General features: G+C 39.2%; 3 protein-coding genes across 3 annotated transcripts; 2 read left to right on the top strand and 1 right to left on the bottom strand.

Annotated features, from left to right (window-relative positions):
• Positions 1-3,686: 3,686 nt before the first annotated feature.
• On the bottom strand, positions 3,687-6,924 carry LOC112181743 (heat shock protein 83). Its single transcript, XM_024320133.2, has 4 exons — positions 6,652-6,924; positions 6,377-6,518; positions 5,546-5,829; positions 3,687-5,452 (listed from the first exon to the last, which is right to left on the bottom strand). The coding sequence occupies exons 1-4, from the start codon at positions 6,787-6,789 to the stop codon at positions 3,905-3,907; spliced, it is 2,112 nt and encodes a 703-aa protein (XP_024175901.1). The 5' UTR covers positions 6,790-6,924; the 3' UTR covers positions 3,687-3,904.
• A 913-nt stretch (positions 6,925-7,837) lies between these two features.
• Positions 7,838-10,904, top strand: LOC112181686 (glutaminyl-peptide cyclotransferase). The gene is made up of 11 exons (XM_024320079.2): positions 7,838-8,241; positions 8,379-8,435; positions 8,520-8,555; positions 8,722-8,786; positions 8,934-8,997; positions 9,309-9,426; positions 9,721-9,818; positions 9,975-10,045; positions 10,183-10,210; positions 10,372-10,426; positions 10,519-10,904. Exons 1-11 carry the CDS (start codon positions 7,975-7,977, stop codon positions 10,629-10,631), a joined length of 972 nt encoding a protein of 323 aa, XP_024175847.1. The 5' UTR covers positions 7,838-7,974; the 3' UTR covers positions 10,632-10,904.
• A 158-nt stretch (positions 10,905-11,062) lies between these two features.
• Positions 11,063-13,422, top strand: LOC112181679 (probable serine/threonine-protein kinase At1g01540). The gene is made up of 7 exons (XM_024320067.2): positions 11,063-11,833; positions 11,905-12,006; positions 12,084-12,206; positions 12,291-12,452; positions 12,566-12,689; positions 12,775-12,984; positions 13,081-13,422. The coding sequence occupies exons 1-7, from the start codon at positions 11,223-11,225 to the stop codon at positions 13,150-13,152; spliced, it is 1,404 nt and encodes a 467-aa protein (XP_024175835.1). The 5' UTR covers positions 11,063-11,222; the 3' UTR covers positions 13,153-13,422.
• The last annotated feature ends 169 nt before the right edge of the window (positions 13,423-13,591 follow it).

The raw sequence follows: 13,591 nt of genomic DNA, 5'->3' as shown, positions 1-13,591 counted from the left end.
CTAGAGTTTTACAACTTTTGATTATCCAAACACGCCTTTAGAATTGTATAAATATTATCAAATGATTCCGAAATGGACCACTTCCATAGCCCAAAACCTCAAGTGCTCTTTTCTTAGTAGGGTTTAGGGCTTACTCTTCACCAGGGTTTTACAACTTTCAGAGCTCCATAATACCTCTCCCCTTCAGCTTTCAGAGCAATCAAAACAAGGTCTAGAGTTTGCTCTGTCCTCGCAGCTATGGTAAGCCAGCCAGCCAACCTCCCTCATTTCATTCTCTCTCTCTCTCTCCCTTTCTTCCTCTCTCTGTGTCACGCGGAAAACGTAACGGATTTTGGTAACTTGTATCTTCTTTTCTTTTCAGATCATACCGGAGAAGAATGGTAGAAAGATAAAATGTGCCATGCTTAGTGAATAGAGTCTTCGATATAAGTTCATGGTTAGAACGTACTGAGACTTTATTCATTTGGTTTCAATTGTAATACTCTGCTATTTTTGTCAAAGCTGCAAAACAGTGGGATTAGTCTTATTTGGATTTTTCAATGTTGTATATATAGAGGGAGTTTGTTATGCCAAGAAGGATTTCAATCTTGAAAAGCACCCGGAGATCAATGTACGAACTTACAAGTCATCAAGCTGATGCAGAGCTTCAAATCCAAGGAGTACGTGCGAGAGACATTTGCTTGGAAGCATATTACTGGTACCTCACCTATGAGGGAACTGAACATTTGAGGTCTTAACTCAATCTTCCATCCGAAATTGTGCCTGCTACCTTGAGGAAGAAGCCTTTTGCTAGATCAATGGGTGGCACCAATGGGGACCGTCCACAGTAACATTAGATCCAGTCCAATTAGTTCATGTTCATGGTTGTTGTATTTTCATTGTTAATGACGAATACTTGTTGGTAATGTTCAGTCCTCCACCTCGCCTTGAGGGAGGTTCGAGGTTTGGGAATTGTAATAGGTACCGGGGATCCTCAGGTCAGTTTGGTTGTGACAAGGCAGGAGCACCTAGCCTGTACACTTCCAGCCCTATTTCAGAGTGATGTTCTCATTTTTCTCACATAACATGCTCTTTTTTTTTTTTTTGCATACATTGTTGTTTGTATGCTAGTTCGCTATGCATATATAGACTTGTTTAAGCTATGTCAGTATAATGTGCATTAAGCTATAGGTAGTTTGTGAGATGTTCTTTAGGTTATCATAACCAAAATTCTTCCTTAGGTTTGTCTGAGAACATTAATGTTTACCATAAATCCATAATAGCATCTAAGAATGTGAAGTAGAAAGCATTACTTCTCTAAAATTTGCACATAATCCTATAGTCATTTTGTTCTTCTGATCTGTTACATCTTGTATTGGAATTGTTATTTACTAGCCGGAATAGTCTGTAAAAGAATGACTTATACATTAGGCTACTTCACGTTCTTAGTCACTGCATTTGTATGAGTGAAATTGCACCTTCGGCTTTGATGCGAGTCTTTTGAAGATCTTGATAAAATGCTGCTTTCTTTGCTTTGCTGAATGTGTATCTGAAGATCCTAGACAGGGTGAATAGACTCACAAAAAATAACTTTCTCTAGGATTGCAACTGGGTGATCAATCCTGAGAGTAGATATTGAATAGAATGTATTGAACAATCAAACAAACCAACTAAAGCAATAAAGAACACAAATTTTTGTTAACGCAGTAAACACCCTATCGAGGGAAAACATCTGCGTGGCCTTTAACTCTTGAAAGACCAAACCAAATCACTAGTGAAAAACAGATTACAAGTCACAACACAAGGATTGTACTGACCGCGACAATCATTCCTGGACTGACTTGTTTACAACTCTGGGATTGCACTGACCGCGGCAATCCTATCTGGACAGACTCACTAGATGTTTTTCAAACTGTTCTCAATCCTGGAACAAACCAGTTTGACAAAATAGAGATACATAGAGAACGACTCCTTTACAATAAAGGGATTGAAAAGAACAACTATTTTCAATCCTGAGAAGAACCACAGAACTCCTATATATATAGGAGGAAGCAATCACCAAGATTCCTTCAGTCTGGTTGAAGTGTGGCCACGAGATGCAGAGGCACTGACTTCCCACTTCCTTCTTAGACAGCAAGGTCTTCATGATTACACTGAGCGGACAGCAAGGATTCCATAATAGGAAGATAAGAAAGTACAAGCAAGAGAGAGAGCCCATGCCGCGGTATCCTTCAGCATGCTGAAGAGGAACTGACACACTTACAGTTTAAGCATATTTCATGCTTTGTCAGATTATTCCAAAGCCATAGAATTAAACAATTTGGTACGTATTTGGTTGCACATGGGACTTTGGGTAGAGTTTTGTGTTTAGTTAAGAATGCCAACATTTTAATACTAACAATCTCTTCCTTACTCGGATCCATCTCAAGGAGATATTACCTCTCTAAGATTTTCTTCCTCACTCGGATCCATCTTAATGGGATATTACCTCTCCAAGATTTTCTTCCTCACCCGGATTTGTCTCAATGGGATATTACCTCTCGTTGCCAATATTTTAATGCTTACAGTATCTAATCATGATCTCTTATAAATAACACAGGGCACTGTTGGAAGGCCTGGCTTTGGTAGGGGAAGAGGAGGATATGTTGATGCACAGGCTTGAAATCTTGAATCAGTGTTGTACATGTATAGCTACAAGTTTTTCTAGAAATCTTGTTTTAAGAATGGTTAGCTCGTAGCTTATGGTCACAAGTTTTGACTTGGAAAATGGATTTGCTTCTCTATACAAATGGCTTTAAATCTTTGTCCTATAAGAATAGAATTTTTGCTGTTTAATTTCTTACGGATGAATTCATAAGTTTTGCAAGCCTTATAATGTCTGATTCATGCAAATATGACGGATCGGAAGCAAAAGTAGGGAAAAAGAGAGAGAGAACACAGCAAGTTTAGCGAAAAAGAGAGAACAAAATGTGCAGAAGTCCTCTACTTTGTCCATCTCTATACAAATCCAGCGAATGAAAACTATTTGGGGTTTCTTGCTTGCTCCAAGAATTGCAAATTTATGCTACTCGCTTATGGAAGTTGTTTCGAAGGAAGGATAATCATTCCTTCTCCTATTTATGTGGTGAGCATTCGGAAACTGTGGAGCATTCTCTGTAGCCCTGTAATGGACGGAAAGACTGGTTTGGCAGCCCTTTATATTAGTGACGAATGATTTCTCTCAATTTCGCTCTCTCGGCTGATTAAAGTTGCAAATGATCTCTCTTCAATGATGACCAAAGCAAATTGTTTATTGGATGCTAGATGTGCTGTGATCGACAATGGAGCAACTCCTAATCCAGAGATCAGCAAAGCTTACATTGAAGCACATGAGTTCAGTAAAGGCAATTAAGGAGGCTACTTTGAACAACAGTGATATTCCCCCATTTCCCTTGCATCAGTATCTACAAAATAAAGAGTGCACTCCAAAATCTGTGTCTCCAAGTTAGCTGACATTAAAAAATTCATAGAGAGTCTTTTGTTTCCAGTTCTCATTAAGAATATAATTTCATTGGCAAAGTGCTTTGATTATGATGAACATGCACATCCTTTACACAAATAGCTTGTATAAAGAAACCTTACTCCCAAGGTCTCAGAGCTTCGTAGCTTGATTTTCCAATGTTCTTTTCTTGTTTGAAAACTATCGTGTCTAAGAATAAACTGAAAACTAAGAGAAATTAGATATAGAGGAACCAAAATTATATCAAATTTGTAACAGAGTTCACATACTATGGCATGGTACTGCGAAACATAAAAACATAAGACACTAATAGAAGGTCACCAAGGACCTTCTTCCCCAAAACCTGTGACACAAACAGACTCACACAACTACTCAACTGTAGGAAATATCCACAAGCTCAGACCATTCCACAAACCCAGAGGCAGCTTAGTCCACCTCCTCCATTTTGCTCTCCTCAGCTGCATCCTCCAACTCAGGCATGTCCGCATCCTCAACAGTCTCATCTTCTTCGATGCTAAGCCCCAGCTTCAGCATCCTGTGAATTCTCGAGGCAAAAGTGTTAGGCTCATCAAGGCTGAATCCAGATGTCAAAAGAGCTGTCTCAAACAGCAGCAGCACAAGGTCCTTGACGGACTTGTCGTTTTTGTCAGCTTCAGCTCTCTTCCTCAGCTCCTCCATGATGCCATTGTCAGGGTTGATTTCCATGGTCTTCTTGCTGGACATGTAAGCACCCATGCTGTTGTCCCTGAGTGCCTGAGCCTTCATAATCCTCTCCATGTTTGCACTCCAGCCATATTCACCAGTGACCAAGCAGCAAGGTGAGTCGACAATTCTATCGGACACAACCACCTTCTCAACCCGGTCTCCCAAGATGTCTTTGATTGTCTTGCAAAGATCCTCAAAAGACTTCTTCTTCTCCTCTTTCTTCTTCTTCTCTTCCTCAGATTCATCATCGAGCTTCAGACCTTCCTTTGTAGCAGACACAAGCTTCTTCCCATCATACTCCTTCAATTGTCCCACAGCGTATTCGTCAATTGCATCCACCATGAAAAGAACTTCATATCCCTTCTTCTTGAGGCGTTCCAAGAATGGCGAGTTTTCCACTGCCTTCTTGCTCTCACCAGTAATGTAGTAGATGTCCTTCTGGCCCTCCTTCATTCTGGTTACATAGTCCTTCAAGCTTGTGAGATCGTCACCACTCTTGGTGGAGTGGTATCGGAGAAGGTCAGCCAACTTGGTTCTATTCTGGCTGTCCTCATGAATCCCCAACTTCAAGTTCTTCGAGAATGCCTCATAAAACTTGGCGTAATCCTCTTTGTTTTCAGCAATCTCATTGAACATCTCAATGCACTTCTTCACAAGGTTCTTCCTGATCACCTTCAAAATCTTGTTCTGCTGAAGCATCTCCCGAGAAATGTTGAGTGGCAAGTCGTCAGAGTCCACAACACCCTTAACAAATCCAAGATACTCCGGAATGAGCTCCTCACAGTTGTCCATAATAAACACCCTCCTCACATATAGCTTAATGTTGTTCATCTTCTTCCTGGTATCGAACAGGTCAAATGGAGCCCTCTTTGGAACAAAGAGGATGGCTTTGAATTCAAGCTGTCCTTCCACAGAGAAGTGCTTCACAGCAAGGTGTTCCTCCCAATCATTGGTCAAGCTCTTGTAGAATGAGGCATATTCATCCTTGGTGATTTCCTCAGGCTTGCGCAGCCAGATTGGTTTCTGCTTGTTGATGAGTTCCCACTCATGAGAAACTTCCTTGATCTTCTTCTTCTTCTTCCCTTCTTTCTCCTTGTCCTCATCAACTTCCTCAATATCTCCTTCTTCTTCCTTCTTGGGTTCATCCTCTTCATCATCACTGATCTCCTTTTCGGTTGTCTTCTCAGTCCACAAATAGATGGGATAGCTGATGAATTCGGAATGCTTCTTCACAAGGTCTTTGATCCTCCTCTCTTCCAAGTATTCCAACTGCTCAATAACAAATTGAACATTCAGTTAGAAAACCATTCAGTCACATGGAGCCATTTCGAAGGAAACAAATTGAAGGACTTAGATGTTTACCTGATCCTCCTTGAGGAAGAGGGTAATCTTTGTTCCCCTGCCAAGCTGCTCACCATTAACATCCCTTGTCACAGTGAATGAACCACCAGCCTGAGACTCCCAGACGTATTGCTCATCGTCATTGTGCTTTGTAGTCACAATGACCTTCTCCGCAACAAGATATGCCGAATAGAATCCAACACCAAACTGTCCAATCATGCTCACATCAGACACTCCAGAAGCCAAAGCTTCCATAAACTCCTTGGTTCCAGACCTTGCAATTGTGCCCAAGTTGTTCACCAAATCTACATACACATGACACATACTTCAGTCAGATCTTTCGCCCACTACACTGATAAATTATATCATCAAACCATCGTTTAGTTTCTGTCGATTACTTTTGAGATGGATTGATTGTCCACCAACACATTCAGAAAAATGCTACAGTCTAATCTAAATGCTAATATGCTATAGTCTAATCTTTCTTTTGGGTCTGGAAATAAATGCTAAGAAGACCAGAGGGATTAAAACAGAGGGCATAACAGAAACAACATATTCGATGAGCTAGAAACCAAATTGCAGATTTAGTGACTTAAAAGAAGAAATTATAGTCTAGTTTTAGTTCTTCAAATCATCATCTACCCAGATCAATCATTCAATGATTCAATGCATAATTTCAACAACAGATTTCACTTTTATGATTACTCCCTCTGTCAATTTCAATCACATATTTTAACAACATTGCATCATAACAGCACAATTAACACATAAACCTCTTCTCTAATCATGCATCGTCACAGAAACCAATTCAACACGATCATAACGGAAAGAAATCAAAATGATTTTAATTACCTGCTTTGGTCATGCCGATCCCGCTATCAATAATGGAGAGAGTATTGTTGGTCTTATCCGGAACAATCCTGATGAACAGCTCCGGCTGAGCATCAAGCTTGCTCTTATCCGTAAGACTCTCGAATCTAATCTTGTCCAAAGCCTAACCACATCACAACCAAAACCAACATCAGTCCCTCAATACCTCCAAATCTCAATTCAAAAAATTTCAAATTCCCAAACCAAATCGCCGCAATCAAACATCATAGAAACGAGATTGAAGATTGAAGACTTACATCAGATGAATTGCTGATGAGCTCGCGAAGGAAAATCTCTTTGTTGCTGTAGAACGTATTGATGATCAAGCTCAGAAGCTGGTTGATCTCGGCCTGGAATGCAAACGTCTCAGCATCAGCCATCTTAACATCCGCCATTTGTAGGTTTGCTTGGAGATTTAGAGAGAGCGAAAAGGTTTGCTCGGAGATTTAGAGAGCGAAAATTTGGAGAGCTTGAAATAGGGTTTTCAGAGAGCTTTTGATTTCTGATTCTGATTGAGAGAGGAGAAAAGTGCGTGCTCTCTTTATATAGAGGAAGAGGAAACCAAGGCGTGAGTGTGGTTCTGGACTCTTCCACTCTTTTCTCGTAATTTTTTTTTTCCCGCGGGTTTTGGTAAACGGCGTCGTATGGGTCGCGAGTCGAGAAGGTTCTCACAACAAAGTCGGTCTCGAATGTTCGTGACAGTTTTATAACGGACGGCACAAATGGTGTGAGGGCTCGCACGTGGTTGTTGACGCAGTCGAGGAGAAGCGGTTAGTCCGTTACTTACAAACGGGCCTCTCAGCCCAAATGCTAGTATCATCCTCCTTGTAGAACTTTACATCCAGTCATCCATGGCCCAATTGCAGTGTCAGGATTAAAACATGGCCCAAGCATATTATAATTTTTAAACGATTCTCAAAAACTTATGAAACTCAAAAATCTCGACCCGCTTTTTCATTTACAAATTTTTCAAAGTTAGAAAACAAGAAATTCATTAAAAAGTTAAATCATATCAGATTTCAGTGTTCTGTCAACTAGAATACCTTTTGAAAATCATATGCACAAGTAATAAGCTTATGACATGAAAATTCCATATATAAAAAAAAAGTGTTGACAATATTTAACATGTCACCAGTGTTCCTAAACACCTTCAAATGTCTCCAACCATATTTACTCTTTTTGGTAGATTATGCCTTGATATTGTGTGGGTTGAGCTCTCAATTTCTCTTTCTCCCAAGATATATATCAGACAATTTAAATATTGGGTCCCAAAAAATTATTAATCTAGTTTGCTAAGAATTAGGTAAATCCTAATAGATCTCGATCCGAATACTGAATGAGTGAGTGTGTAAACTACACTGTTAAGAAAATCGAGATAACTTGCTACAATACCCCAATTAAAATATATATATAAATTAAAATTGTAACGTAATATTTACTCAAACTTTTGGCAACTCCAAACGGTCCAAGTCAACATGAAGAGCCAGCCCCACCCCAACCCAGGAGCAGCTTAGCGCCATTTCTGCAAATCGGGTGGCAGCCCCAAAACCCTGACCGACCCATGACTAAGCCTCCGCACCATGGCCACTGGACCGCTTCGCAAGAGGCTCAATAAGCGATCCTCAGACCCCAAACCCCGCACTGCGATGGCAACCCGGCCTAGTTCGCCCAAATTCTACAAAAACACCTCTCTGATTCTCCTCATATTTCTCATTATCGCCGCTTTTGTTCTCTTGGGCATTCCGTCGAACATTTTCAGTACAGTTGGTTACAGCCCTGTGTTTACTGGAATTTATTCGATTGAGGTCGTCAATGAGTTCCCTCATGATCCCAATGCCTTCACCCAGGTGAGATCTCCATGACTCAAGATTTGAATTTGGGATCAACGTTTGACAGTTCAAATTGGATTGATTTTTTTTTTTTTTGTGTGTGTGGGTGTTGTTAGTAAGGGTTTAGGGTTTATTGGGGTGTTTTGTTTTCCCAGGGGCTTCTTTATGCTGGAAATGGGAGCTTATTTGAGTCCACTGGGCTTCATGGCCGGGTGAGTTTGGCCTTTTGCGTTTGCTTAAAGCATTTTAATTTCTGTGATTCAATCCTTAACCTTTTATTTCTGTGTGTGTTTCAGTCATCAGTGCGTAAGGTGGATATTCAAACAGGGAAGGTAAAGAAGCTTCTTTCTTTTCGGTTTTCATACATTTATTGTTATTGCTTCGTATTGAATTAGTTGGCTGTTCATCATGTCGAGTGATCTTTTCGATGCGTAATTACCAAACTAGCAAGTTCAATTGATATGTGTCTGAATCAATGATTGTTATTTGTATGTACAGGTTGAGGTTCTTCAGGAGATGGATTCTAGATATTTTGGGGAGGGATTAACTCTTCTTGGTGAATGGTCAGTAAGGAAAAATATTTTTACTTATGCTTTTTGTTGATTCGGTTAACAGTTAAATTAAAGCTGATCCTTGATTCCATGTTTAATGATATCATTATATAGAAAGTCTGCAAATGCTAATGGAGTAATTTGCATGTTCTTTTGTAGGCTATTCCAAGTAACTTGGTTGACGAAAATTGGTTTCAAATATGACCGAAATGATTTAAGCAAAGTTTGTGCTTTTCCTTTACTCCTTTCAACAATAAATTTATGTTGCTATATTCTATTGTTATCCCTTAAGCTGATGTAAAAGGAATTGCAGGAAAGATATAGTTGAGTTTAAATAGTGTTATTATATGGCTCTACTTTTGCATGGTTTGAAATCGTAGATTCAGTGCTTAAATATAGATTATGTCCTCGTGCTAAAATTTATGAGATTCAATCTATTCTTCTCAGAATTGAACCTAAATTGAGAATTGAAGCTCCAATGAAATGTGGCTTCCAATCCATATTAACTTGCTCCGTTTTTGGTCAAAAATACAGTCTGAAAAGTTCACTCATCAAATGCAAGATGGTTGGGGACTGGCTACTGATGGAAAAGTGTTATTTGGAAGTGATGGCTCATCCGTGTTGTACAAGATTGACCCTCAAACATTGAAAGGTTTCTTTTGCATATGATCCTTCATCCATATTTGCCTACTTTGTGTGTAACTGTGTATGTATGTACTGTGCTTCTGTCTGTTTTTGGTTTCCACTTTTTTTTTTCTTTGGTGGTTTTTATAAATGTTATCATTGTGCCATATCCTTTATATTCATGCTTCTGTTGTTATAGGTGATGGTCATCGAATTTATTCTTTACCTAAAGCTCATAACCTATATTTCCCCAGCGATGCAGTTATTTGTCATTTTGTTGGGAATTAACGTTTTTGATATAGTTGTGTCATATTTCATGCAGTTATAGACAAACACGTAGTAAAATACAAAGATCATGAAGTGCACAACCTCAATGAGTTGGAGTTTATAAAAGGCGAAGTTTGGGCAAATGTTTATCAGGTCACTCATTTCACATTACCTGATAAATCCATGTAAATGCTTTTAGCTGTTTTGATTGCTATATATGGATAATAGAAACATCAATTTTGATGACCTGATAAAATGCTTTATATTGGCTTCGATTGGTTTCTGAAAGTTATGTATTCTCACTATTAGACAGACTGCATTGCTAGAATCTCACAGGATGATGGTAGGGTGCTTGGATGGATTCTTCTTCCAAATTTAAGGTTCTCCCATTCAAGTCCTTTTTCACTATTTAGTTTCTACATGATTAGATATTTCTCTAATCACAAGATGTATCATGTTCTCTTTTAAGTTTCTTGGGAATTTCCATAAGTGACTTATTTTATTTTATGCCTTATAGGGAGGGTTTACTAGCTGCTGGAAATAATGTAAGCCCTTGAACCAAAACCAATATGTTATCTTGTTATGTTGTTACTGCCTTTTTTATATAGAAATGTACAATGCATTTTCTGTGGTTCCTTGAAGGTTGAGGCAATACGAAATTCTTGAACTATCATTTACTTATCATAACTTCAATTCTGTTATATAGGCTATCGATGTGCTAAATGGCATTGCATGGGATAGCGACACCAACCGTATTTTTGGTAAGCTCCAGCTGTGGTGTCTTTCATGTGTATGACTTACAATGCACTGATGACTAACCAAAAACTATCTATTAATCCATATGTGTTGGCAGTGACTGGAAAACTATGGCCAAAGCTTTATGAGATCAAGCTGCATCCAATAAAGAAACAGTTCAAGGATGGAGCCATTGAGCAGCTATGCCTACGGCAGCCATTCTTTCTTTGAAGCACGTGCTTGCTATTGACTGAACATCTAGACACTGCATTGTAAGGCTTTGGAGGACATACATCTAAATTCAATTGGACTCCTTTACACAGAGAAAGGACCATAGATCAGTTAGAGATCTGCCTTGTAAGTTGTATGTCTACCAAAAGCCGAGAAATAGAAGCCTTTAAAATGGCTAGTAAATGAACAATTTGAAAGTTACTGGAATTTTTTCGGGTGAAAAGTTTTTGCAAATCTGAGTCCCAGTGACATTAAGTAGAAAATTTTAAGCTATTTCTGTTACACATCTGTGCTTTTACATATGGAACTCTGCTTGAAATTCATAAGATCAGAGCTTCCAAAAAAGAAAAAGAAAAAAGAAAGGAACAAAAGAAAAGAAGAAAAAGAAATGGCTATTTTTGAAGTGGCAGGAGACTATTGATTGAGTTGTTGCAAAAAGGAGTTCAACACTAAATCCTAGCTGATATTTTCCCCTGCTTTTGCTCGTTAGTTAGTTTACTTCAGAAGATTTGAACTTTACCGAACTGATATATACTTGTTAGCCCAACTCCCTTTGTTATAGCTCTTTCTGCTAAAAGACCCAAATGAGTCATGACTCTGCTCTCTGATAAGCTCCTTCATCTCTCTGAAACTATGTCTTCCACTACATTATCTCTGAAGCAAATGCTCATGAAGCCAACCTCATTGTTTGGTGCCAAGTTATGGGTTCTGCTTGTGACCTTCACTGTTCTATTCACCCTTCTGGTGATTGTCTTTGTCTTGGTGATCTATATCATCCGGTACCGCCGGCACCGGAAGTCCTACAATTCCCATTTGTGTGTACAAAATCCCATTGCTTCCAAAGCCCCTCACATTGCTTATGGTCACTCATCTCTTGATCGGAGGCTGCTTTCGCTTAACATGTCCAAAATTGAGATGAACAATGGGAAGGAGAGGCAAACTGTGCTCTCTGATCAGCTGTCCTCTACTGGCGCCAGCGGGATAACCCCCACTAGTACTAAGGTGAGTGAATCGGAATCTAGGTACTCTTCGGTGGTTAAAGATGTGTGGAGGGGTGACAAGTTTACTCTAAGGGAACTTGAGGCAGCAACAAATGGGTTTGGTAGAGAAAATCTGATTGGCAATGGAGACTATGGCATTGTATATCACGGTATTCTGTTTGATAATATTCGTGTGGCGGTGAAGAGGCTTGTGAGTGACAGGTACCTATTTATTCACTCACTCTATTTTGGTGAATGGTAGATTGGTAGATTATGTATCTGATGCAAAATAGTTGCCATGAGGATGACTTCATAGCAGAAATGGAGGCGATTGGGCATGTGAGACACAAAAATCTTGTCAAGATGCTTGGATACAGAATCGAAAGAGCTTACAGGTATCGATTTTTCAAGTTGTAAATTTCAGATTTTGATTAGATGATCAAAGGCCTAATTCGATTTTCTTTGATACTAGATTGCTTGTGCATGAGTATGTAGATAACAAAAGTCTGCACCATTGGCTTCATGAATGTTCAAGAAGTGTCAGCCCTCTAACATGGGATATTCGGATGAAAATAATCCATGGAATAGCAAAAGGGTGAGATCTCGTTTCTCTAATTTTGTTGCATATGACGAATTCTAACTTGGATACTCTGAAGTGAAATTTATATGTTTTTTGCAGATTGGCCTACCTTCATGAGGATATTGAACCAAAAATTTTCCATAGAAGCCTAATATCTAGCAATGTACTGCTTGGTCACCAATGGGATCCTAAGATTTCTGATTTTGGCCTTGCTAAGCTATACAGTCCGGCGTGGGGAATCACCATAATGGAATCGTTAGGGTCAGTTTCTTTTCTCCCAAGCAAAGCATATATGTTTGATCATTTCACTGTTCGAACATAGGGAATCAGTCTAGCTAATTTGCTTCTCATTCTAAAATTTCATGAATGTCCAGTTATGTTGCCCCAGAATATGCTGCCACTGGTGATTTTAATGAGAAGTCGGATGTTTATAGCTTCGGAGTGTTGATTATGGAGATAATTTCTGGCAGGACTCCTATTGACCGCACTCAACACCAAGTATGAACTCATAGTATTGAACCATTTTAGTTGCGTTTGTTGTTGGAACTCTAAAACAATGAATAATGTGACTCCTGTTTTGCAGCCATATCTGGTAGACTGGTTAAAGTCCATGGTTGCCAGTCAAAGAACTGCTTATGTAGTTGATCCTAAATTACCAGAGAAGCCATCTTCAAAAGAACTCAAAAGGGTTCTTCTGGTTGCTCTTCGTTGCGCTGATCCTGATTTAGAAGATAGGCCTAGAATGGGAGAAGTTCTTCACATGCTTGAGCCCCGCGACTTGCTAATGCTCGACGTAAGATCAACAACTTTTCCCTTCTCCATTTGCATTTACATTCTATCTGTTATTCTCTCCTATTGCTGATTTTATATCATTGTCCATCATGTGTAGGATCGATGGCTTAAGAGATCGAGAGACTGCTCATCATCTTTGCCTACAAGAGAGCTTCTGCAAGAACGATGAAGGTGCATTAAGGAAAGCAGCAGTAATCCCACTACAAGCTACGAGAAACTGCATTGTAGTTCAATAACTAATAATCTATCAACCAACTCAATGAGAGTTTTCATCGTTCATCAATGTATATGTTGGTCAATTTGAAACAAGTTATGTTACTCCTACGTACCCGGCCATTAATCTATGCAGTTGAGGTCTTCCTAGCTAGCTAGAACATTTTACAAGTACAGACTCAATTTTCTATGTCAAATGGTATTGGTAAGTAATATCTAATTCATCTACAAGTTTCTTTTTTCCTCGTTTCGAATATCGAATGAACTAAATGGGATTTGAGGACGAATCTGAAATATTGGGCTGTGTGGTAGACCCAAAGTTGTTGGTGATTCTGAGTTTCGTTCAAACCTCAATTCCAACAACAACTCAAATCTTTGCATGGGCAAGTGAAGAG

The sequence above is a fragment of the Rosa chinensis genome, chromosome 1 (genome assembly GCF_002994745.2).
Source record: "Rosa chinensis cultivar Old Blush chromosome 1, RchiOBHm-V2, whole genome shotgun sequence".
NCBI classification, from domain to species: domain Eukaryota; kingdom Viridiplantae; phylum Streptophyta; class Magnoliopsida; order Rosales; family Rosaceae; genus Rosa; species Rosa chinensis.
This window is presented reverse-complemented; position numbering and strand designations above follow the sequence as displayed.